We start from the raw sequence: 26,525 nt of genomic DNA on the forward strand, positions 1-26,525 counted from the left end.
TGTTTCATGGAAACATTGCTTTGAGATACCAGGGTAATTAGTATTTGGATCTGCCTTTCTTTGTCTCTGTTCCTCTGCCACACTGTTCTGTTCTGTTCTCTTCATAAAATAATTTGTCTCTGGAACTTTTTATTATATCCCCTTGTACATATGCTATATGTTTCCTAGGAATAGTACTGTGTCTGGTTCTTTTCTTCCTAACTATGTGAGGGGAAGAGTGACTCTTCATGTATTCCTATTTTTATAAACCAAAGAAACAAGTTATAGGGATATTAGTAAATGAGAATCTAGGGAAATGTGGCAGACCCCACTTGGAAGTCTAAGCAGGCCTGGGTTTATCATCACAGGCAATCCTCATAAGACAGGCCAGAAAGTTATTGCAAAGGGCCAAGAGCGCACGCTTTGCATATAGAAGTCCCAGGTTCCTTTATTTTATTTTATTTTTTTTTGGTTTTTGGGTCACACCCGCCAGTGATCAGGGTGTTCCCTGTTACTCCTGGCTCTATGCTCAGAAATCACTCCTGGCAGGCTCAGGGAATCATATGGGATGCCAGGATTTGAACCACTGACCTTCTGCATGCAAGGCAAACGCCTTACCTCCATGCTATCTCTCCGGCCTCCCCAGGTTCCATTTTTAACACTACATGATTCCCTGACACAGACCAGGAGTAGCTTCCAAGCACTAACTTCTTCACTGCCCAATAGGCATTGGGAGAGCAGGTCAGGTGGACTCCTGGGACACATGAGATATAATTACCACAGATAAGCCCATCATGTTTTGGCCATTGCCAGCTTTGACCAAAGCTGTGGTTCCAGATGCAGGACTAGGCAGATGCTACTTCCATGCTTTCTACAGACCATCACAATCTTCTTTTGGATCATGTAGGAGAGGAGAGATGGGAAGCACACTTAGGGAAAAAATGTTCCCCACAAGCAGGTTTACTAGATTGGGCCACTAAACTTAGTACATCATATGGATATTAGACAAGGACCCATAACTGAGGTTAGGTCAGAGAAATCCAGACTGGTGTCATATATAACAGGCACAGTGATTGCCTTGCATACAACCAACCTGAGTTCAATCCCTGGTGCTCCATATGGTCCCCTGAACGCCACAAGGGATGATCTTTGAGCACAAAACCAGGAGTTAACCCCTAAGCACATCCATGTGGGGAAGAAGAAGAAGGGAGGAGTTAAGTGTAGCAGTTTTTATAAAATACCCTATCTGGGCTGGAGAGATAGTCTAGTGGGTAGGGTGCTTGCCTTGCCTGCAGCCAATCCCAAGGCAGTCACTTCATATGGTCCCCTGAGTACTGCCAGTTGTTACTCCTGTGTACAGGGCCAAGAATAGCCTCTAGTGAAGGCTTGCCTCATGGTTGTAGCCCTCAGTAGCCAGCATAGTTAGAGGAGTTCCTGCAGCCCACCCTGCAGAGATGATGGGCTACTTGGTTGTGCATAGAGGCTGGAAAGCAGACTGAGAACAGATGCCAGCTGCATGAGATGCACCCTAGCTCTCTATAGAAGCTGGTAACAGAAAGGGAACCATTTGATATTCAGGACTTCCAAAACCACTCTGTGTACCCTCACTACTCCACTGAGACATCTTTTGGAGTTCTACTTTCATTTGTTTTTGTTTTGTTTGTTTTTGGGGGGCCACACCCGGCAGCACTCAGGGGCTACTTCTGGCTCTACACTCAGAAATCGCCCCCATCAGACTCGGGGGACCATATGGGATGCTGGAATTTGAACCACCGTCCTTCTGCATGTAAGACAAAGGCCTTACCACTGCTATCTCTCTGACCCCACTACTTTCATTTTTTTTTACAGGAGTAATCATAATTTTTAATATAATTTTAATTTTGATCATAGTGGCTTACATATTGTTGACAATAATATTTTAGGTACATATTTACATAAAATCAGGGGGGATTTCCATCACCAATTTGTCCTCCCTACACCTCCGTTTTTGTCCTACCTCCCATATGCTCTTCCCTCACCCCCAGGGCTGCCAGAATATGTGGTCCCCTCTGTATCTAGCCTACTACTTAGTAGTCTTGCACCTGTTTGGTCCTGGTGCCTCCCTTATTTCCCCCTCTAACTGGGGGGCAGGACTAGCTAGTTCAAGTTACGTGGTTTACTTTCATTTTTGTGTGTGTGTGTGTGTGGTTTTTGGGTCACACCCAGCAGTGCTCAGGGGTCATTTCTGGCTCCAGGCTCAGAAATTGCTCCTGGCAGGCACAGGGGACCATATGGGGCGCTGGGATTCGAACCGATGACCTCCTGCATGAAAGGCAAACGCCTTACCTCCATGCTATCTCTCCGGCCCCATTACTTTCATTTTTTTTTTTTTTTTTTGGTTTTTGGCCACACCCGTTGACGCTCAGGGGTTACTCCTGGCTATGCGCTCAGAAGTTGCTCCTGGCTTGGGGGACCATATGGGACGCCGGGGGATCGAACTGTGGTCCGTCCAAGGCTAGCGCAGGCAAGGCAGGCACCTTACCTCTAGCGCCACCGCCCGGCCCTACTTTCATTTTTTAAGGAGCTCTTACTTCCCCTGCCTCAGGGTGCCCCAGGAGAAAGAGGGATGGGGCTCCTGGACTTGCAGAGAGAAGGGCCAAGTGGATCCCAGGTCTGGCTGAGGGTGTCTGTGCTTTCTAAATGAGGGTAGGATGTTTCAGTCTAGAGCTGGCCCTGTGCCCATGCCCTTGACTTATTCTTTGTCTTCCTAACCATACAGCCCCTGGGGGGAAGGAATGCAGCTAGTGATTCTCTGCAGAATTAGCACTCAAATAAAGAGGTGACACTGATCTATTCCTTGCGCTTTGTTATTTTCCTATTGTTATGACATACGCTCACCCACTTTTTTTCTTGTTCACTTAAGAAACTGCAAAAATCAGGGCCCGGAGAGATAGCACAGCGGCGTTTGCCTTGCAAGCAGCCGATCCAGGACCAAAGGTGGTTGGTTCGAATCCCGGTGTCCCATATGGTCCCCCGTGCCTGCCAGGAGCTATTTCTGAGCAGACAGCCAGGAGTGATCCCTGAGCACCGCCGGGTGTGGCCCAAAAACCAAAAAAAAAAAAAAAAAAAAAAAAAAGAAACTGCAAAAATCAGGGTCCGGAGAGATAGTACAGAGGAGGACATTTGTCTTGCATGCATCAATACAGGTTTGATTTCTGGCATCCCATATGGCCCCTGGAGCTAACCTGGAGTATTCCTGAGTGCAGAGCCAGGAGAGATCTCCAACACTATTGGGTATGGCCCCTAACAAAAACAAAAGAAACTGCAAAAATCAATCCAAACAAATAGAAATAAAATCACTTGAAAGTAACTACTACTTGGGCCAGAGCAATAGCACAGTAGTAAGGCATTTGCCTTGCACGCAGCCAACACAGGACGGACCCCAGTTTGAATCCTGGCATCCCATATGGTCCCGTGAGCCTGCCAGGAGCGACTTCTGAGTGCAGAGCCAGGAGGAACCCCTGAGCCCTGAGTGTCATTGGTTGTGACCCAACCCCCTACCCCCCAAAAGAAAGTAACTGCTACAAGATGATTCTTCTCTTCCTTCCAATTTCTGCCATGCTAATTGGGCATGATCTTAGAAACGGTGACTAATGGTGTTTATTTAGAATAGGTGATATGTAAGAGACTGAAGAAAGTGGAAGGGTGGGTGAGTGTAGGCCTTTTCCACTTCATCCCCTTCCTCTGATATCCTACCCTTGAAACACCACTGAGCCCACTTTCTTTTGAATTGTATTAGTCATTCTGTACATGTACAAATATGTGTATGTATGCGTACATGCATGTGTGTGTGTGGTGGTCTTCAGGGCCCTGTGATGCTAGACTACCAGAGCCCCCCAGTGATACTTGGGGTGCTTATTCTTATTTTTTGTTTGTTTTTGGGTCACACCGGCAGCTCTCAGGGCTTCCTCCTGGCTCTATGCTCAGAACTCACTCCTGGCAGGCTCGGGGGACCATATAAGATGCCAAGATTCAAACCACCATCCTTCTGCATGCAAGGCAAATGCCCTACCTCCATGCGATCTCTCTAGCCCCTGCTTATTCTTTTTTAAAATGCAACAGTAATTTACAGTAAAATGTAGAGATCTTGGGGCTGGAGCAATAGCACAGTGGTAAGGTGGGTAATATGTTTGCCTTGCATGTGGCCAACGCAGGATGGACCCTAGTTCGAACCCCAGCATCCCATATGATCCCCTGAGCATGCCAGGAGTGACTTCTTTTTTGGTTTTTGGTTTTTGGGTCACACCCGACAGCGCTCAGGGGTTATTCCTGACTCTATGCTCAGAAATCGCTCCTAACAGGCTCAAAGACCATATGGGATGCCGGGATTCAAACCACCGTCCTTCTACATGCAAGGCAAATGCCTTACCTCCATGTTATCTCTCCTACCTCCAGGAGGGACTTCTGAGTGCTGCCAGGTATGACCCAAAAACCAAAAAAAAAAGTAGATATCTTAACTATACATACAGGTTTGAATATGCAGCAAGTTTTCATCAATGTATACACTATTATAACTGCCATCATAATCAGAATATAGAATGTTGCCATGAACCTAGAAGTCCATCCCTGTCCTTTGTCACTCTCCTTCTTTATCCTGCTCTTAATCCCAGGAAACACTGATGTATTTTTTTGGTCTTGTGGATTAGATCCTTCTTTTTTTTGTTTTTGTTTTTGTTTTTTTTGGGGGGGTCATACCTGGCAGCACTCAGGGGTTACTACTGGCTCTATGCTCAGAAATCGCTCCTATCAGGCTCGAGGGACCTTATGGGATGCCGGGATTCAAACCACTGTCCTTCTGCATGCAAGGCAAATGCCTTACCTTCATGCTATCTCTCCAGTCCTCCTCTTTTTTTTTTTTTTTTTTTTGGTTTTTGGGTCACACTTGGCAGCGCTCAGGGGTTACTCTTAGCTCTATGCTCAGAAATCGCTCCTGGCAGGCTCAAGAGACCATATGGGATGCCGGGATTTGAACCACCAACCTCCAGCATGCAAGGAAAACGCCTTACCTCCATGCTATCTCTCCAGCCCCTAGATCCTTCTTTTCTAAAGTTCCGTAAGGGGAGTGGTATTGGCTGTACTCTTTCCTGCTTATGACTGTTACCTATCTTTGAGATTCTTTAGATGTTAAATTAGATGTTGTCTCTATTAGAATTTACTTTTTTGATTTGTTGGTTTTTGGGACACACCTGGTGATGCTCAAGGATACTCCTGGTGCTACTTGGAGACCATATGCGATGCCTGTGATTGAACCCATGCATGAACCAGCGCATGCAAGACCAGTGTCCTACCTACTGTATCATTTCTCCAGCCCCAGAATGTATTTCTTTTTGCTTCTTGAAAGTGTTCTAGGGGCCGGCGAGGTGGCGCTAGAGGTAAGGTGTCTGCCTTGCAAGCGCTAGCCAAGGAAAGGACCACGGTTCGATCCCCCGGCATCCCATATGATCCCCCCAAGCCAGGGGCAATTTCTGAGTGCATAGCCAGGAATAACCCCTGAGCATCAAACGGGTGTGGCCCGAAAAACCAAAAAAAAAAAAAATGTGTTCTATTCTTTGCCTATCACAATTCATTTATTCCCTTTTGATCTTCGTCTGGATTACTTACTGTACAATTTGCTTTGAGGTTTGTTTGTTTTATGGGAGTCACACTGGTGATGCTTGAGGAATCATGCAGTGTCAAGGATCAAAGCAATTTCATTCTGATTAAGGCACATGGCTTACCCCTGTACTGTCTCTAAACCTGTACACTGTTTGCTTTTACAAAACTCTAGAAAGGTGATCTCAGCCTTTCCTCAGTGAACATTCAGGAGATATATTCTAAGGTTGGGCCAGAGAGATAGTATAATAGGTAGGACCTGGACCTTAGATACAGTCAACCCAGGTTTGAGCCCTGGCATCATCTATGACCCCCAACTGTCTCTAGGAATGATTTTAAAGCACAAGGCCAGGAATAAACCCTGAGCACTGTCAGATGTAATTTCCCCTGGTTAATAATTTAACGATAGTAAATTTAACACATAGTAAAAAAAAATATTTAAAAAATTCCTAAAGTGGGGCCGGAGACATAGCCTGGAGGTAAGGCATCTGCTTTCCAGGCAGAAGGACGGTGATTCGAATCCCGGCATCCCATATGGTCCCCCGTGCCTGCCAGGGGCGATTTCTGAGCATAGAGCCAGGAGTAACCCCTGAACGCTTCCAGGTGTGACCCAAAAACCAAAAAAGAAAAAAAAATATTCCTAAAGTGAATCAATTGGTCCCAAAGTATGACATTAGAAACCTTGAATATCATTTTTCTTTTTGTTTTTGGGCCACACCTGGTGATGCTCAGAGGATACTCCTGGCTATGCACTCAGAAATCACTCCTGGCTGGGGGACCATATGGGACGCTGGGATTTGATCACTGTCCATCCTGGATCAGTTGTGTGCAGGGCAAACACCCTACCACTGTGCTATCACTCCAGCCTCAGCCTCAATAAATTCTCTGAATTTAGGGCTGGAGTGATGGCACAGTGGAGGGTGTTTGCCTTGCATGCAGCCAAAACCATTTTCAATCCCTGGCATCCCATATGGTTTTCCAAGCCTGCCTTTTTTTTTTTAACTTGATTGATTGATTGATTGATTGATTGGTTTTTGGGCCACACCTAGAGCTCAGGGATTACTCCTGGCTCTGCACTAAGAAATCGCCTCTGGCAGGCAGGGGCCCATGTGGGATGCCAGGAATTGAACCAGGTCCCTCCTGTGGCCACATACAAACCAAATGCCCTACAGCTGTGTTATCATATCCCTGGCCTCTCCAGGAATGATTTCTGAGCTCAGAGCCAGAAGTAACCCCAGAGCACTGCCGGGTATGACCCAAAAAACAAAACAAATTTTAAAAAACCTAAATTTATTAATAAAATCTCTTAATTTTTTAACCAGTGAAGTAGAAGAGTATCTTCTCAGATTTTACTAACCTTAGATGTTGCTTTTTAAAGAGATCAAGGGTGGGGCCGGAGAGATAACACAGCATTAGGACATTTGCTCTGCATGCAGCTGACCTGGGAGAGACCCGGTTTGATTTCTGGCACCCACATGGTTGCCCAGCCTGCCAGGGGTGATTTCTGAGTGCAGAGCCAGGAGTGACCCCTGAGCACTGCTGGGTATGGCCTAACAACCAATCAATCAATTAATCAATCAATCAATTTTTAAAAAAAAAATCAAAAGTGGGGCCGGTGAGGTGGCCTGGAAAGCAGATGCCTTACCTCCAGGCTATGTCTCCGGCCCCACTTTAGGAATTTTTTAAATATTTTTTTTTTACTATGTGCAAGCGCTAGCCAAGGAAGGACTGTGGTTCGATCCCCCATGTCCCATATGGTTCTCCCCCCCCAAGCCAGGGGCAATTTCTGAGCGCTTAGCCAGGAGTAACCCCTGAGCACCAAACGGGTGTGCCCCCCCCAAAAAAAATCAAAAGATCAAGGGTGTCTAGGAACTTGTTTGGAGGTTCTAGCAGGGGAGTGCAGCTACTCGTATACCCTCGACCGAAGAACGGTCCGTCTCTATTCGGGGAAGGCCGTCCTCTTTGACCGAGCTTGCAGCTTCGGGAGGGACGCACATGGAGCGGTGAGAGAGGAAGGGGACACCCGCCTAGCCAGCCAGATCAGCCGAATCAACCCTGGCGATCAATGGGGTGACAGATGTCGCAGCCAGATCGCCCTCACATCCAAGGGTGTCTAGGGTATAGTGGGTAGAACATTTACCTTGAATGAGGTTGACTCAGGTTTGATCCCCTATATCCCATGTAGTTCTTCAAGACTGACAGGAGTGATCCTTAAGCACAGAGCCAAGAATAAACCCTAAGCACCGACAGGTGTGCCAAAAAAACAAAACAAAACAAAACAAAAAAAAAACCTCAAAGGGAACTTGGGAGATCATACAGGAGTAAATGTGTTTGTCTTGCATATAGCCTCCCTGAGCACTACTGGAAGTGATGATCCCTTTGCACAGAGCCCTGAACAGAGCTAGGTACTCCCCAACCCCCTCAAAAGAGAAAGGAAAAAAATTTTTTTGCCCTTGCCTTGATATTTAGAAAGACCAGGTCATTTATCCTGCAGTCTTCCCATAAGAGCATCCTGTATTCTTGATTTGTCACTTCCTTGTTGGATCATCTCTCTGGGGCTCACTGATAACCATTTGGTTTATACAGTTGCTTACCCTGTGGGACAGTAATGTGCTATTGTCTGCCTAGTGTCTAGCTTTCAGCTCACATCACTTCCCCAAAGACTCTTCTGAGCACAAACAAGGTCAGACTTCCTGTTACAGAGTCTCATTAGTTCTGTTGCTCTAGGCTCAACTGGTAACTATTGGTATTGTACATGATCTCCATTTACATCTGGCTCCCACCTCTGACCTCTCCCCAGCTGAGCAGAGCTCCGGTAAAAGGGCCCATCCACGTGATTTCTCCACACACACTTTCTTTGTGGCTTGCATGGTGGGCTTACACAATGGCTCCCTGCAGTCCTCAAGGACAGGGATCAGAAGGCTTCTACACTTTCTTCAAGGCTTCATTACTTTCTTCAAGGCTTCATTGGGTACATTGGGTAGGGAATTTCACTGCTGATGACCAACCCAATTTCTTGTTTGGTTTGGTTTGGTTTTGGTTTTTTGGGTCACACCCGGCAGCATTCAGGGGTTACTCCTGGTTCTACGCTCAGAAATTGCTCGGGGGACCATATGGGATGCCGGAATTCAAACCACTGTCCTTCTGCATGAAAGGCAAACGCCCTATCTTCATGCTATCACTCCAGCCCCCCCCCCCCCCGACCAACCCAATTTCTATCCCCAGCATCCCGTAAGGTCCCTTGAACCCACCAGGAGTGATTGCTGGGTACAGAGCTAGAAAAAAACCCTGAACACTGCTGGGTGTGGCCAAAAAATAGTCTGTGAACAAAGAAATAAAAGAGCTCCAGATTTTTACTAGTCGGAACAAAGTATGTTTCTATTGCCAAGCATTATTATCCATTTGCCAGTGACCATGGTTCTTAGAGAGTCCCCTATGGTTTTGTTGGTTCCCTTGAAATCTTTATAAGCCCACATCCCACACTGCTCACTATATTCATACTTTTGGGGCACCAATCACATGTCCATATAACAATCACTGTTGAGTGCTTGGTGTATGATTGCATATGATAAGACTGTTGCTTTCCCAAAACAGAGGAAGAAGTTAAATGTCCTGAGCAAGTCTTTACTAGTTCCTAAACACTAGCAAACCCTCGAATTTTGATTCAATATCTGTGGGGTTTTTTTGTTTGTTTGTTTGCTTTTGCAGCTAACCACATGCCAAGCAATGTTCATCCCTGGGGTTGTCAGTAGTTTTCCAGGGCTAAAGTGATTGTATCAGGTAGGGCATTTGCTTATAAATGGCTAGACTGGATTCAATCTCCAGCAGCCCACATGGTCTCCTGACCCTTGCCAGGAGTAATACCTGAGCTCAAAACTAGGAGTAAGCCCTGGGTGTGACTCAAAAACAAAACAAAACAAGAAAGCTCTCTACCTTTATGGAGCTGTCAAGTGTTAGGCACAGCGCAGTACTCATAGATTACTCATAAGTGCTTGATACATGTCCTACTCCGTCTTGGAAAGTAAATCTTCAAACTGGGAGACTTAACACAAAAGAAGTTTATTCTCTCACCAGTCTGGAGGCTGAAAGGGAGGGATGATTTCTCTCTAGATGCAGTGTTCCTCAAACGTTTTAATCAGGGGCCCAGTTCACTGCCCCTCAGACCATTGGGAACTGGACTATAGTAAAAACAAAAACAAATTCTAGGCACACTGTATATATCTTATTTTGAAGTGAAGAAACAAAATGGGAACAAATACAGTATGTGACCCGTGGGCCGTAGTTTGAAGACCACTGCTAGAGGCTCCAGGACTGTCTCCCTTTGCTTCATCATCTGGGAGTGCCTGCCTCACTCCATCTACCTCATCCTCACCTGTGTAGGCTTCGCCTCATCTTTTCTGTTTAACTTTGTCTATATGCCTGTATTGGAGAATCCCTAGACTTTTGGTCACAAAGCAATAGCACTAACTGGGCAGCTGAGCAAGTAGTGGTGACCTGGATCAGACAGCATACTAGGCTAGGCTCAAGATGTCCCAGAGATTCTATGAGGTGAAATCTGGATGTTGGGAGCAGGACTGGAAGCATGAAATGAAGAGCTGTTGAGTCCACAGCCAGGGACTAGAAACCCAGGGGAAAGGAGGCAGCATCCAATATGCCAAGGATTACACACATTGCAAACTGCAGCTACCCTAGTGGAGGATATCATGAACCCAAACCCCAAATAACAGAGGCATGTGGGAGTGAGGGATATGATTAGATAAGAAATGAAGAGCCCAGAGGCACCTAGTCTAGAGGCCTTGGGTTGTTGGGAGGGCTGGGTAAACATGTACTTGGCCCCCATATCACTTGCCTACCTCGCTTCCCAGAAGCTAGCATCTGCAATTCCTAGGTTCCTAATATCACAACCATGTGTTCTTACCAGGGAAATTCTGCAGACAGAAATGATGTTGCTTAATCTTGGTAAGCATTTTAGAAAATTAACTGTCAGAATCATCAAGTGATCAGGCACGGAGCCAGGGATTTTCACCAGTGCCTTGCCTTATAGATGTGTTGGGGTTGATTTTTTTATTTTCTCCAGTGCACCAGCTGCCAGCATACCAGAGTACTAAGGCCCAGACCATGTTCTACGTCTACGGGATATTGTACCTTTGCCCTCTGCCTATAGAAGCAGAAAAGGGAGTAGTGTTATTCTGCAGATAAATAATTTTTTATTTTTGGTTTTTGGGCCACACCCGGTGACGCTCAGGGGTTACTCCTAGCTAAGCACTCAGAAATCGCCCCTGGCTTGGGGGGACTATATGGGACGCCGGGGGGATCGAACCGCGGTCCTTCCTTGGCTAGCGCTTGCAAGGCAGACACCTTACCTCTAGCGCTACCTCGCCGGCCCCAAAACATTCTTTTTTGGGGGGGGGTCACACCCGGCAGCACTCAGGGGTTACTCCTGGCTCTCTGCTGAGAAATCACTCCTGGATGCCAGGATTCAAACCGATGACCTCCTGCCTGAAAGGCAAACGCCTTACCTCCATGCAATCTCTCCGGCCCCTAAATAATTGAATCAGACTTTCTCAAAACCTTGTTAGTGTTTAGGAAAGAAATAGCAACTATAGTATTTTAGAACTTAGAACTCTTGGAACACACATTGGGAAACGTTGCCCTTGAAATACCTGAGTACAGAGTGCATAATTTAGAACAAGCAATTAGCTCTCTGCAGAAACTTTCTACTTCCTCCTCATGAAAAACTCTGTTGCTCTGAATTGACCTGAGGAACTTGCACTTAGAAATAGCACTCTTGGGGCCGGGCGGTGGCGCTAAAGGTAAGGTGCCTGCCTTGCCTGCGCTAACCTTGGACGGACCGAGGTTCGATCCCCCGGTGTCCCATATGGTCCCCCAAGCCAGGAGCAACTTCTGAGCACATAGCCAGGAGTAACCCCTGAGCGTTACTGGGTGTGGCCCAAAAACCAAAAAAAAAAAAAAAAAAAAAAAGAAATAGCACTCTTTTCCCCCTACAATTTTGTTCCCAAAGTTCCCCATACTTTTCTCTGGGATTCAGGAGTATTGGGAATTGTCCCACGTACATTTTGGTTTTGTTTGTTTTAAGGCCATACCTGCTGGTGTTCAGGGCTTACTCCTGGCTTTGCACTCAGGAATCATTCCTCGTGGGCTTGGGGAATGGTATGGAGTGCTAGAGAACATGGGTTGGCCGCATGCAAGGCAGATACCTGCCTACTGTCTTATTATTCTGGCACTTACTGTTCTTCCCCACTTTGGTTTTGGTAATTATGGAACATCTCTTTTGTGTAAGATTTTGGGCCACATCACTGCAATGGATAAACCTTAGCCTTGACCTTATATTTATAGTGAAAGAAGTAGAAGTGGATGATGAGGGGCCAGAGAGATAGCACAGCGGTAAGGCATTTGCCTTAGATGCGAAAGGATGGTGGTTCGAATCCCGGCATCCCCTATGGCGCCCTGAGCCTGCCAGGAGTGATTACTGAGCGTAGAGCCAGGAGTAACCCCTGAGCACTGCCAGGTATGACCCAAAAACCAAAAAAAAAAAGTGGATGGTGAGTGGATGGATGCATTGGAAGAGGGATTAAGTAGGTTGGTGGACAAATAGATGTATGAGTGGATGGATGGATGGATGGATGGATGGATGGATGGATGGATGGATGGATGGATGGATGGGAAGACGAGTGCATAGAAAGATGATTAGAAAGCTTTAGATATTTAGGATTATTCTGACATAAATATAACTACTCTTCTCAGAATTGACTTATAACCTTGTAAATTCAAATGAAAGAAGGAAGGATTAATAATGAGGAACAAAACCTCCAAGTAATTAGGAAGAGCTGTGCAGGACACTGAGGGTTAAAAACTGCCTTTTCTGCCTTTTCTGACATGACGGAATTTTCACAGTACACATGACCTTCAAACTCCTCTGAGGTTAGCCTCAAAGTGCAGGCAGAGCAAATGTGTGAAGGTTTGTTCCACAGCTATGATGGGCCAGGCTGCCCACCAGTGTTGACGTGGGCTCAGATCTCACCTCAGGTTAGCCTTGCTGTAGTCACAGACAGCCAGCACTGCTGCAGGGATTGGCCACTCTGCCAAGTCCAGAGCCCTGTCATGGAGGCATGAGGGGAAAGAGACTCAGACCTGCTCTACAGCTGCTCCACTGCTTTTGTGTCTAGCTCGGATTGTGGGTCATTGTGATTCACTTGATCTTTGCCTTTCTGAGTACCAGCACTCCTTTCAGATGATTCTACTGGTTGAGAGAATCTCTGGGAACCACAGAGTAGTTTCCAAAGATTCAAGCCTGGTTCATGGACATAGAGCTTGGTGCTAAAGTACTTGTCGTTCATGTGTGAGAACTTTGCCCCATCACACCCCCCAAAAGTCTCAAATGTGTTTTGGGGGGCGGTTTCTGGGCCACACCGGTGGTGCTCAGGGGTTACTCCTGGCTATGTGCTCAAAATTGGTCCTGGATTGGGGGATCATATGGGACACTGGAGGATCGAACCAAGGTCTGTCCTAGTCTAGTGTGGACAAGGCAGACACCTTACCACTTGAGCCACTGCTCTTGCCCCTCAAATGTATCTTGTCTATGCTTTTTTTTGTCCTCAGAATAGTTTTTTGTTTGTTTGTTTGTTTTTGGGCCACACTTTCGGTGACGCTCAGGGGTTGCTCCTGGCTTAGGGATGTGGGATGCTGGGGGATCGAATCACGATCCGTTCTGAGTCAGCCACGTGCAAGGCAAATGCCCTACCGCTGCACTACTACTCCAGCCCCTCAGAATAGTTTCTCTAGACTTGTAAATGCTGCCCCACCCCATGTAACTTGAAGTGGAAAGACAGGTTCCCCCCTCCATGAAGTATGTTGTTAGGGTAGTGCAAGACAGGGATCACATTCTAGAGCAGAGGGTAGTTAGTACAGGAGCAGACACTTCAGGGGCTGCTGATTATGAGGGATGGTGAGGCTCTGACCAGCAGCTCGAACAGAGAGTATAAGGAGGAGAAGGTGGGGGACTGATGATGTCAAAGCACTGTTTTGCTATGAAGAACTAAAAAAAAAAATTTTTTTTAAAGGAATTGTTTCCAAGGCAGGATAGTACAGGTAAGGCCTTGCACTCAGCGACCCCATTTTGGTTACTACATATCTCAGTGCCAGGAATGATCCTCTGGTGCTTGCCCAGGATTCAGCCCTGAATACCTGTCTAGGTGTAACCCCAAAGCCAAAACTCAAAATAGTTTTTAATGCTGTGTAGAGGTTTCTTCTACACAGAGAAACTGCTCAAGAATCCAGATACATGGAACCAGAGTGGTGGCACAAGCGGTGGGGCGTTTGCCTTGCACATGCTAACCTAGGACGGATCACAGTTCAATCCCCCAGTGTCCCATATGTTTTCCCAAGCCAGGAGTAATTTCTGAGCACATAGCCAGGAGTAACCTCTGAGCGTCACCTGGTGTGACGCCCCCCAAAAAAAAAACAAACCAAAAAAGGAATTCAGGTACAACTTAACAAGTTTCTCTCTGCAAAAGGAGCTTAGAGTGATGCTTGTTTCTGTCTTTTTGGAAATCTGCACGTGAACTCATTTAAAGTTAGTAACTGGGGCCGCAGTGATAGCACAGTGGTAGGCTGTTTGTTTGCCTTACATGCAGATGATCTGGGACAGACCTGGGTTCCCTGAGCCTGCCAGGAGTGACTTCTTTTTGTTTGTTTGTTTGGTTTTTGGGTCACACTCGGCAGCACTCGGGTTACTCCAGGCTTTATGCTCAGATATCGCTTCTGGCAGGCTCAGGGGACCATATGGGAATCGGGGATTCGAACCATCTACCTTCTGCATGCAAGGCAAATGCCTTACCTCCATTCTATCTCTTCAGCCCCAGGAGTGACTTCTGAGCATAGAGCAAGTAACCCCTGAGTGCTGCCAGATACGGCCCAAAAAACAAAGAAAATGAATAAAAATAAAGTTAGTAATTGGGTATATTGGGAGGGGTTGGTGATGTAAAGTTGCTGCTGAGCTTCCATACATTTTCCAAAGTAGAAACAGTTATCTAAGTAATGAAGGGGTTATATGTTATATAGTGAAATTTTTTAAATCCAGATAGTGTTGGAAAGCATCAAAGTGAAAATTGACACTGATCTCAGTTCTCCAAGGACAAACACTCTCAACCTTTGAGTGTCCCCCTTCTTGTCTTCCTAACTCTAATGAGTTACTCCAGGGTCTCAAACTCGCAGCCCTCGGGCCGCATATGGCCCTCCATACAATGTTTTGTGGCCCTGCCCTAGAGGAATCTTTTTTTGTTTGTTTTGTTTTAGTTGTTTGGGTCACACCCCACAATGTTCAAGGCTTACTACTGACTTTGCACTCAGGATCACCCCGACTTTGCCTCCTGCAGCCCGCAGGTAAATTGAGTTTGAGACCCCTGATTACTCTATTTATAAGAGGGAGTGTCCCCACCAAAAGATTTACCTATTCCAGTGCTTTCACCTGCCCTCCTTCCTCTCTGCATCTGAGATCCATCTGGCTAGGTGAGAAATTACCTTCAGCTGGGAGGTGAGGCTGAGCCTAGGACCCCTCACTTATCCGCCTGCTCTTCCAGCCTCTCCCAGAAAGACCACCCTGCCTAGCTGGGTTGCTGCCCTCTTTCAGCTATACTGGCTTCACTGGCTGCCAAGTCCCTGCTTTATCCCCAGAGCTTTCCAGCTGCCCTCCCACCCCCATTAGCCCCGGACTTTTGTTTCTGGAATCCAGCCGCTTGCTCAGCCGTGGGTCTGGCTGCTGCTCTAGCCTCTGTGGCCTTGCAGCCAACAAAAATTGGGTCAAGGGTGCTTGGGGAGGAATACGGATCTTAGAAGCCCTTGGACTTGAGGTCCTTCTCTCACTTAATTGGACTAAAGAAGTGATAGTTTCTTAGATGCTACAGTAAACAGGCGGACCTGCTGATCACCCATCCTTACCAGATGAAGGTGAGGCTCAAAGCTAATGATTCCATTTGGCTCTAAAAGGAAGACCAGGTAAGATTCCATTCTGCGAGGTTGGGGACACTATAAATGCTTCATTCCACCTTCCAAGCAGGTTCCTTTTAGAACCCAAAGAGCCCTTTGACGGGGGCAGATAAGCTCAACTTATCTGAGTTTTGATTGCCCAGCTCCTGGGAAAAGCCATAATGCTTGCTGAGTGCTATTAAGTGCCAAATGCCTAACATTTATGGCAGTGTGACCCCTATTTTCAGACGAGGACACAGGCTTAGATTTCATAGGCCCAAGGTTAGTAAATAATGGAATTGAGATTCCACCCCAGAACTGCCTGACCTCATGGTCTGGACCATGCTTCCCTCACTTGATGTGGGGAGAAAAAGGACCAGTCCCACATTCATTTTTTTTAATCATTTAAATAGTTCCACTATTTACAGTACTGATAATTGTACTTTCTGTGCATACATTGTTCCAACACTACACCCCACCATTAATTCTAATAGTTATTTTAGAGCAGTTTTGGTTTCACAGTGTGGAGTAGAGGGTACAGAGGTCAAAAAGGGAGGGGGAGTGGAGCAGTGATGCAGCAGTAGGGCAAATGCTTTGCATGCGGCTGACCTAGGACGGACCTCGGTTCGATCCCTCAGCGTCCTATATGGTCCCCTAAGCCAGGAGCGATTTCAAGTGCATAGCTAGGAGTAGCCCCTGAGCATCACCGGGTGTGGCCCAAACACACACACACACACACACACGCACGCACGCACGCACGCACGCACGCACGCACAAAAAGTACAGAGGTTTCCTTTTTTTTTTTTTTTTTTGGTTTTTGGGCCACACTCAGCATTGCTCAGGGGTTACTCCTGGCTGTCTGCTCAGAAATAGCTCCTGGCAGGCATGGGGGACCATATAGGACACTGGGATTCGAACCAACCACCTTTGGTCCTGAATTGGCTGCTTGCAAGGCAAACGCCGCTGTGCTATCTCTCCGGGCCCCAGAGGTTTCCTTTTTACACACATTTTCAGTAGCCCCACTAAAGAAAACTCATTAATAGCAGCAAAAAAAGGGCTGGCAAGATAGCATGGAGGTAAGGCGTTTGCCTTACATGCAGAAGGACGGTGGTTTGAATCCAGGCATCCCATATGGTCCCCCGTGCCTGCCAGGGGCAATTTCTTGAGTTTAGAGCCAGGAGTAACCCCTGAGCACTGCCGGGTGTGACCCAAAAAAAAATTAGCAGCAGATAAACCTTCAATGAAACAGCATTGTCACCCAGAGCCCCCATCTTCCTGTGAGTCACTCCGGATGCTGCGTGTTCTGTGAGTTTGGGTACCTCTGATCCACACAGTATAACAGTACCACTCAGAAACTCAAACTGAGTGCTTCCATCAGCTTGAGAGTCCTGGGCTCTGTCCTTTCCTCCTCACCAATCCTAAACTCACAGCTTCCTGTGCTCTTTTCAGTCTCTCCAAAATGTTGTCTCTTCCAGAAGCAGTATGTAGTTTTTCCACACTGACATTTTTCTCTTAATTTTATAGTTAAGCCTCCTCCATGTCTTCTGTGACTTTGGTGAGCAGGGAGGTCACACCTAGCCATGTGCATTGGTTACTCTTGGCTCTGCACACAGAAATTACTCTTGGCAGTTCTGAGGGAACAACAAATATGGGATGCCAACGAGTATATCTGGGCCAGATGCTTTCAAGGCAAATATCTTACTCAATGTATTGTCACTCTAGCCTGATTTGGGGGTGGGGGGAGGACCACACCCAGCAGCACTTGGTAGTTACTCTTGGCTCTGCACTAACAAATCGCTCCTGGCAGGCTTGGGGGACCATATGGGATGCCGAGAATCGAACCTGGTCCGTCCCAGGTCGGCTGTGTACAAGGTAAATTCCCTACAGCTGTGCTATCTCTCCGCCCCCCTGACTATTTCTTTAAACTCATACAAATATTTTGGAGCACATACCCTGTGCCAGCTGTATACTGGGCAAAGGGTATTTCTTTTGGGTTAAGGGCTGATTTGAGCCATATCTGAAAATGATCTGGGCTTACTTCTGGCCCTGTGCTCAGGGATAAGTCCTGGTGGTGCTTAGGGGACTCTATACAGTGCTGGGGTTTCAACTGGGGTCAGCCACATGCAAGTCCAGCTCTTTAACTAATCCTGTACTATTTATCTAGCTCTGGGGAAAAAGTTTAAAAAGCATAGAAATGAGGGCCAAGAAAATGACTCGAAGGGCTAAGACATGCTACTTTGTATACCAGAGGCTTGAGTTCAATTCCTGGCACCATGCGTCCCCTAAACACCCTGAGAAGGGGACCCCTGAGTCTGCACTGAAGTAGCCTCTGAGTACTACCAAATGTGGCCCCAAACCTGAAGAGGGAAAAATTTTTTTTTTTTTTTTTTGGTTTTTTGGGCCACACCCGTTTGATGCTCAGGGGTTACTCCTAGCTATGTGCTCAGAAATCGCCCCTGGCTTGGGGGGACCATATGGGACGCCGGGGGATCGAACCGTGGTCCTTCCTTGGCTAGCGCTTGCAAGGCAGACACCTTACCTCCAGCGCCACCTACCCGGCCCCGGAAAAATTTTTTTTACGAGGGAATAAATTTCTTTTTTTTTTTTTTTTTTTTTTTTTAATTTTTTTTTTTATTTAAACACCTTGATTACATACATGATTGTGTTTGGGTTTCAGTCATAAAAGGAACACCACCCATCACCAGTGCAACATTCCCATCACCCAAGTCCCAAATCACCCTCCTCCCCACCCAACCCCCGCCTGTACCCTAAACAGGCTCTACATTTCCCTCATACATTCTCAATATTAGGACAGTTCAAAATGTAGTTATTTCTCTAACTAAACTCATCACTCTTTGTGGTGAGCTTCCTGAGGTGAGCTGGAACTTCCAGCTCTTTTCTCTTTTGTGTCTGAAAATTATTATTACAAGGGTGTCTTTCATTTTTCTTAAAACCCATAGATGAGTGAGACCATTCTGCGTTTTTCTCTCTCTCTCTGACTTATTTCACTCAGCATAATAGATTCCATGTACATCCATGTATAGGAAAATTTCATGACTTCATCTCTCCTGACAGCTGCATAATATTCCATTGTGTATATGTACCACAGTTTCTTTAGCCATTCATCTGTTGAAGGGCATCTTGGTTGTTTCCAGAGTCTTGCTATGGTAAATAGAGCTGCAATGAATATAGGTGTAAGGAAGGGGTTTTTGTATTGTATTTTTGTGTTCCTAGGGTATATTCCTAGGAGTGGTATAGCTGGATCGTATGGGAGCTCGATTTCCAGTTTTTGGAGGAATCTCCATATCGCTTTCCATAAAGGTTGAACTAGACAGCATTCCCACCAGCAGTGGATAAGAGTTCCTTTCTCTCCACATCCCCGCCAACACTGTTTATTCTCATTCTTTGTGATGTGTGCCATTCTCTGGGGTGTGAGGTGGTATCTCATCGTTGTTTTGATTTGCATCTCCCTGATGATTAGTGATGTGGAACATTTTTTCATGTGTCTTTTGGCCATGCGTATTTCTTCTTTGTCAAAGTGTCTGTTCATTTCTTCTCCCCATTTTTTGATGGGGTTAGATGTTTTTTTCTTGTAAAGTTCTGTCAGTGCCTTGTATATTTTGGAGATTAGCCCCTTATCTGATGGGTATTGGGTGAATAGTTTCTCCCACTCAGTGGGTGGCTCTTGTATCCTGGGCACTATTTCCTTTGAGGTGCAGAAGCTTCTCAGCTTAATATATTCCCATCTGTTAATCTCTGCTTTCACTTGCTTGGAGAGTGCAGTTTCCTCCTTGAAGATGCCTGTAATGTCCTGTAGTGTTTTGCCTATGTGCTGTTCTATATATCTTATGGTTTTGGGGCTGATATCGAGGTCTTTAATCCATTTGGATTTTACCTTTGTACATGATGTTAGCTGGGGGTCTAAGTTTAATTTTTTGCAAGTGGCTATCCAATTGTGCCAACACCACTTGTTGAAGAGGCTTTCCCTGCTCCATTTAGGATTTCCTGCTCCTTTATCAAAAATTAGATGGTTGTATCTCTGGGGAACATTTTCTGAGTATTCAAGCCTATTCCACTGATCTGAGGACCTATCCTTATTCCAATACCATGCTGTTTTGATAACTGTTGCTTTGTAGTACAGTTTAAAGTTGGGAAAAGTAATTCCTCCCATATTCTTTTTCCCAATGATTGCTTTAGCTATTCGAGGGTGTTTATTGTTCCAAATGAATTTCAAAAGTGTCTGATCCACTTCTTTGAAGAATGTCATGGGTATCTTTAGAGGGATGGCATTAAATCTGTATAATGCCTTGGGGAGTATTGACATTTTGATGATGTTAATCCTGCCAATCCATGAGCAGGGTATGTGTTTCCATTTCCGTGTGTCCTCTCTTATTTCTTGGAGCAGAGTTTTATAGTTTTCTTTGTATAGGTCCTTCACATATTTAGTCAAGTTGATTCCAAGATATTTGAGTTTGTGTGGTACTATTGTGAATGGGGTTGTTTTCTTAATGTCCATTTCTTCTTTATTACTGTTGGTGTATAGAATAAATTTCTTAAAAAAGAAAGTGAACATGGGCCCTGCTTTCTAAAGCTAGAGTTTAGTGGGAGACACAGTAGCAGGTAAACATTTAGCCACAGAGAAAGAACAAAGGGGACTCAATGTGGAGTGGTGAGGATTCAGAAAGTTTCTCTTAGGAAGAGATTGAAACCATTATCTGAGGGCGAAGCAGAAATGCGAATGAAGAATGTTGCTTGCAGCTGTTGTTTGAGCGTCCAAGCCCTGTTGGCCTTGAGACTAGATTTTTCTATGAAGCCCTCCCTGCTGGCTCCTTCTTGACATGTATTCTTGCCCAGCGATCTGTAACTTTCTCTTTATGCGCCAGTGCCTTCCTGTGAAACTGCTCAAAACAGCAGCCTCTTTCCTGGGAAAGCCCCGCTTTCAACTCCCTTCCCCTGTTGGCTTGAGGGAAAATCAAAAGTGAAGCTTGTCTGAATTGAGCAGCAAGGGAGGAGATTAGGGCCTTGCCTCTTCAACTTGCTTTGTTGGGGACTTTGAACCAACTGAGGGCAGCAATAACCCAGGCCAAAGACTTCCCAGCTAATTTCTGGCAGCTGCTGCTTAGGGAACAGCAGAAATCTATGCTTGTGTTCCTTCTCTTCCTACTTACAGGAAAGACCTCGTTGTCTGCAAGCATGTGGAGCCACTGGAGGGTGGTGAGAGGACACTGTTGGCAAAGCTTAGCCTGGGGTGAAGCTGAAGCAAGTCAAGAAGTGTTCACACATGGCCCCTCTGCCCAGGTGGCACCCCAACACCCTCAAGAGGAGAGCCAGCTGTCTCATTGGGTCCCACAAACTGGGATCCTGCTTACTCTGCCAGCCTTCTTTGTCCTGGCACACCTGACTGGTCTCTAGTTCAAGTGCACTGAAGTCCTCAGATGAGATGCCCCTGCAGCTTTTCATGTGCTGTTTATTCTGCTGAACATGCTTTCCTACCAGCTTCTTCTCAGGTCAAGTTCCAAAATGTGACTCATGCCTCACAGTCCCCACTGACTTGCTTCTTCTCATCCAGAGTGCCACACCAACCTCTGTAGGAGGGTCCAGGGAACTCTGTCCACTTACACTATACTTCAGTCTTCTTCTCCATCCTTGATGAGGAAATCATTGCCATAGTCAGTGAACATTCTAGAAGTGGTGGGGAGACAGTAATGGGCAAAACCAGAACCGGATCCTGCTCACAAGGAGCTCAAGGCTATGTTTATTCACCAAACAATGAAGATATGTAACACATAAGAAACCAGGGTTTTTCTTAAATAAGTTAACATGAGATAAAATTAAGATTCTGGCTGGAGAGATGGCACTAGAGGTAAGGTGTCTGTCTGTTTTGCAAGCACTAGCCTAGGATGGACTGTGGTTCAATCCCCCAGTGTCCCATATGGTTCCCCCAAGCCAGGAGTGATTTCTGACTGAATAGCCAGGAGTAACCCCTGAGCACCAAACAGGTGTGGCCCCCCCCCCCCCCGTCAAAAAAAAATTTAAAGGGCCAGAGAGATAGCATGGAGATAGGACGTTTGTCTTGCATACAGAAGGACGATGATTCGAATCCCGGCATCTCATATGGTCCCCGAGCCTGCCAGGAGCGATTTATGAGCGTAGAGCCAGGAGTGACCCCTGAGCGTTGCTGGTTTTGACCCCCCCCCCAAAAAAAATTCTTCTGTTCTCACCAGTGGGTAATGCAAAGGTAATATAATGTCACTGTTATAATCATATCTGTGATGTAGATTCTTTTCTCAAGCCAGACCCACTCCTGCTGGCCTTGAAGAAGTAAGCTACTACTTTTGAAGCTTCCTCAAGAGAGGTCCATGTAGTACAGAAGCACAGGCTGCCCGTACAACTGAGGCATTTTGAAGGCTGGAATGTGGGTTAGTAGTATAGTTCTTACCTTGCATGGTTGAGGTCGTTGGTTCAGTTCCTTTTACTACGGAAAAAGAGGAAGAGTCCAAATCTTACTTTGGAAGATGTGATGTGGTATGGAAGGTATGGTTTGATTCCTGACTCATCTCTCACCTGCTTGTGTCTCAGTTAGTACCCTGACACGAAGGGGCCTGTAAAGGCCATTTAGACAGGTCAGTGTCTGAAATATGATCATGGTCTGAGGAAATCCAGTATTGCTACCCAGTAAGCAGTCAGGCTCCCACATTTCATCCTCTTTCTGGGTGGAGCCACATCCAGAGGTGCTCAGGGATTTCTCCTGGCTCTGTGCTCATGAATCACTCACTGCTGGCAGGCTCAGGAGAAGAGAAATTGAACCTCGGTCAGCCACATGCAAGGCAAACAACCTACTTGCTGTGCTGTCTGGCCTTCACATCTCATCCTTGTAAGGCGCCAAAGCTCTGAGGAGGCAGCTCTGACCCCCTTGTCTTGTCTTCTTGCAGGAACAAAAGTTGCCTAATTTCCGGGCCCACTCCCCACTCCTTAAGAATCGTCGGTTCCTTGTGGACATCGTGACCCTGCTGAGCAGCCACTGCCAGCTCTGCCCTGCAGCCCGGCATCTGGCCATGTACCTGCTGGACCACTTCCTGGACGGCTCCAACATCACCACCTCCAAGCAGCTCTACACAGTAGCCATCTCCTGCCTCCTGCTTGCAAGTATGTGCATGCTCTGTGCCTCCTGTCAGAGTTCGGCTGCTGAGGGTCACTTACATTCCATGGTCTTGGCACATCATCCGAGTTCACCCTTGTCTGAGTAGTAATCACCAACAAATTCATCTTTTTATTTGGGGGAGGGGCCACACTGGGTGACACTCAGGGATTACTCCTGGCTTTGTGCTCAGAAATCACTCCTGGCTTGGGGGACCATATGGAATGCCAGGGATCGAACCCAGGTCTGTCCTGGGTCAGCCACCTACAAGGCAAACACCCCACCACTGTGCTATCACTCCGGCCCCCCAATGTTTCATTTTTAAGTGATAGAAATTTTAGCACCACAATCTGAAGAGAAATATTTTGAATTCCCATTATAAGTAGCTACAGAGGTTAAGAAACTGTGTGTGTGTTTGGGGCCAGAGAGATAGCATGGAGGTAGGGCATTTGCCTTGCACGCAGGATGGTGGTTCAAATCCCGGCATCCTATATGGTCGCTATCCCCCAAGCCTGCCAGGCGTGATTTCTAAGCATAGAGCCAGGAGTAACCCCTAAGTGCTGCCAGGTGTGACCCCCCCCCAAAAAAAAAGAAACTGTATGGATGCCCCCAGCAAGTGCATAATTGAAAAGATTTGAACCCCGAACTACATCTGGTGTGGGGACTCTGAAAGTGGCTACTGTCATTCTTAAAGATGTTTAGAAATGTCATTGCTTGATTTGGACCCAAGTAAGACCTGTCTAAAGTCGTCAAAGCTGGACATAACCCTCTGTGAGTTTGCATTTTCCACAGAGACTTTATTAAAAGCCCCAGGAAACGTTGACCATCTGTCTGTATCTGCCTGAGTAAAGATTACTGGATAAGAAGTGATTACTGGGAGAGATAGGTCAATGTGCTAAGCACATACTTTGCATGCAGAAGATGCGGGTTCAGTCCCCATCATTGCATGGTCCCCTAAACACCGCTGGGAGTTACTCCAGAGAACAAAGCCAAAATTAAGCCCTGAACACTGCCATGTATGGCCCCAAAACAGCAAACCACAACAAATCAAGTGATTGCTACTTGAATACACTGCTTCTTGGTACCCCAAAGGGGCTACTGGTTTACCTACAGTATAGGGGACAGAAATCCCCTGAGCTGACCTCACACCATTGTCCTCTTCACTCTAAATTCCAGCCCCACTTCTCCTGGCAATTTGTACAGTTTTCTCTGCCCAGAGAACATCACTTTACTTTCCTTCCCCTGCCACCAGTTCAGTCATGGTTAAAAGTCCCAAGGTCACTTTCATGCAGGCCTCTCCACTGCTTTGCCCCCTTACTCTGTAGTCAGTCCCACTGGAGCTGTGTTGTTGTAATTAATCCCGCCTTCCTCAGGGGCATCGTGTGAACTCCACAAGTGTTTCTGGGGTAAATGAATAAATGGTCTATGAATTCCTTTATTAATTTTTTTTTTTTAGGTTTTGGGGTCACATTCAGCAGTGTTCAGGACATACTCCTGACTTTTTTTCTTTTTTTTGGTTTTGATTTTTGGGTCACACCTGGCAGTGCTCAGGGGTTACTCCTGGCTCTACACTCAGAAATTGCTCCTGGCAGGCTCGGGGTACCATATGGGATGCCAGGATTCACACCACCATTCTTCTGCATGCAAGGCGAACGCTCTTCCTCCATGCTATCTCTCCGGCCCATTCTTAATAGTGCTCAAGGGAGGGGCTGGAGAGATAGCACAGCAGTAAGGCGTTTGCCTTGCACACAACCGATTTGAACAGATGGTGATTTGAATCTGTGCCTGCCACCGAGCATGACCCATAAACCCTATATATATATATAGGCTTAGGGGACCATATGGGATGCTAGGGATTCAACTCAGGTCTGTCCCAGGTCAGCCATGTGCAAAGCAAAAGACCTATCCCTATGCTATCACTCCAGCCCCTCCAGCTAATTTTTTTTAAGTTAAATAATTTTATTTAGGGGGCTGTAGCAATAGCACAGCAGGTAGGGCATTTACTTTGCATGCAGCTGACCCAGGTTCAAACCCTGGCATTCCATATGGTCTCCTAAACCTGCCAGGAGTGATTTTTGAGTGTTGCGGAGTGAGGCCCAAAAACCAAAAGAAAGAAGTTTATTTAGAAAATATGAAAGGAGAAAAAAGCGAAAAAAAGAAAATAAGGAGAAAAGAGAGAGAGCCCAGAGTGCAGAAATTACACCTCAAGCTGAGACGCTGGTGACTCCAAAAGAGAGGGTGTTGTAGGTGTCCCTTTCTAGCTGGCTTCTGTGTTGTGGAACAGTTTTCCCAGATCGTGCTAAACCTAGAGGAAGGCATGCCCCAAAGTCATCAGTTACCATCAAGGCATTTGCTTAACAGTCATCATTTGTTTCTTTTTTAATTTTTATTGTGAACAAAGTGGATTACGAATCTTTCACATTTATATTTAAGGTACAAAGTGACAGTGAATGAGGGCCATTCCCACCACCAGTGTTGTCCTCCCTCCACCCCTGTTCCCAGCATACATCCCGTATCTCCCTCCTTTGCCCCCTCTGTGTATAGCTTGTTGTAGATTGAGTGTCAATTCTGTTGTCATTGACTTTGGTTTGGTGTTTAAATCTGATCACTTTTTTAGAGTCATCATTTTATCTTTAAAATTGAGTCCATTTTTTCATTGCTATCTTTTCCCATTTTATCAAGTATGACATCTCCCTGCTACATTCTGAGCCCCACCAATGCTGTAAGAAGATATGGTCCCCTTTCTCCCTTTTGTCAGACTTTGTCTGCTCCTGGCTACGTGAATGATAGCCCAGATTGCTACACTGGCTCTTGAGTATAAGCTCTATGACTGCCTTATGATTCTCCCCTTGTTGGCTGAGCTGGATTGCCTGTGCTGTGCAGAGGGCCAGTCTTGCTGGGGCCCCGACTTGTTTACCACCGCTCAGTTTCCTATCTCCCTAGGACACTATCATCTCGGGAAGGGATGTGGGGCTCTCCAGATATCCCAGTCACTGGGGCAGAGTGACTATCACATTTCAGTCTGTGGCGTGGCCTTTGGCCTGCTGCTGTCTGTGATCTATGGGCTGCATCACAGCCTGCAGGGGCCGAGTGGCTTAGATTTCCACGGGGCCATGAAGCCTGTTCCCCAGCGTCTGTCTGGGGAGCTAGGACATGAGGCACACACTGGAGACTTCTTTGTGCTGTGAAGGGAGAAGATCTTTCAGACAGAGGCAGATGTGTGTCCCCCCCCATAATGCAACCTCCCAATCTGAGGGCAGCATTCTGCCTCAGGCGACAGGAAGGGGTTTTCAGGACACCTGCCATATGCTCAGAGGCCTGAGAAAAGAAAAGTTTCCATGACAGCCTGAAATCCTATTCACTTCTGCCTCCCCGCTCCCCAGGCCAGCGTCAGCACGAGGGCCACAAGGGTCACCTTTGCCTTGGGAACTTTTGATTTCTGCTGAGTCCACCAACAAATACACTCCCAGATAGGAAGAACTGTACTTCTTTTTGTCCCTGCCTGTCACAAGTCACTTCCACCGAGGGTTTTTTCGTGGCCTGAAAAAGCCTCTCACTAACACACAGACAGCCTCTCCTGCCTTGGTAAATCAGGGCAGTCAATGTCCCAGGTCTACAGAGTCTTAAGAGAAGAGATAGAAAAAGAGATAGAAAAATATGGGGCCTGCACAATAGCGGTAGGGTGTTTGCCTTACACGCAGCAGATCCAGGACGGACCTGGTTCAATCCCCGGGCATTCCATATAGTTCCCCTTTCCAGGAGCGATTTCTGAGCACATAGCTAGGAATAACCC

General features: G+C 46.5%; 2 protein-coding genes across 2 annotated transcripts in view; one reads left to right on the top strand and one right to left on the bottom strand.

Annotated features, from left to right (window-relative positions):
* The window catches only part of GABRA1 (gamma-aminobutyric acid type A receptor subunit alpha1), a 1,147,113-nt gene that overhangs the window by 1,081,394 nt on the left and 39,194 nt on the right, over positions 1 to 26,525 (bottom strand). The window lies entirely within an intron of this gene.
* Positions 1 to 26,525, top strand: part of CCNJL (cyclin J like) — a 44,600-nt gene that overhangs the window by 4,626 nt on the left and 13,449 nt on the right. Inside the window, exon 2 of the mRNA XM_049776072.1 lies at positions 22,527 to 22,740. Coding sequence (XP_049632029.1) covers positions 22,527 to 22,740 — 214 coding nt within the window. The remainder of the gene's footprint in view (positions 1 to 22,526; positions 22,741 to 26,525) is intronic.

The sequence above is a fragment of the Suncus etruscus genome, chromosome 6, assembly GCF_024139225.1.
Source record: "Suncus etruscus isolate mSunEtr1 chromosome 6, mSunEtr1.pri.cur, whole genome shotgun sequence".
NCBI classification, from domain to species: Eukaryota; Metazoa; Chordata; class Mammalia; order Eulipotyphla; family Soricidae; genus Suncus; species Suncus etruscus.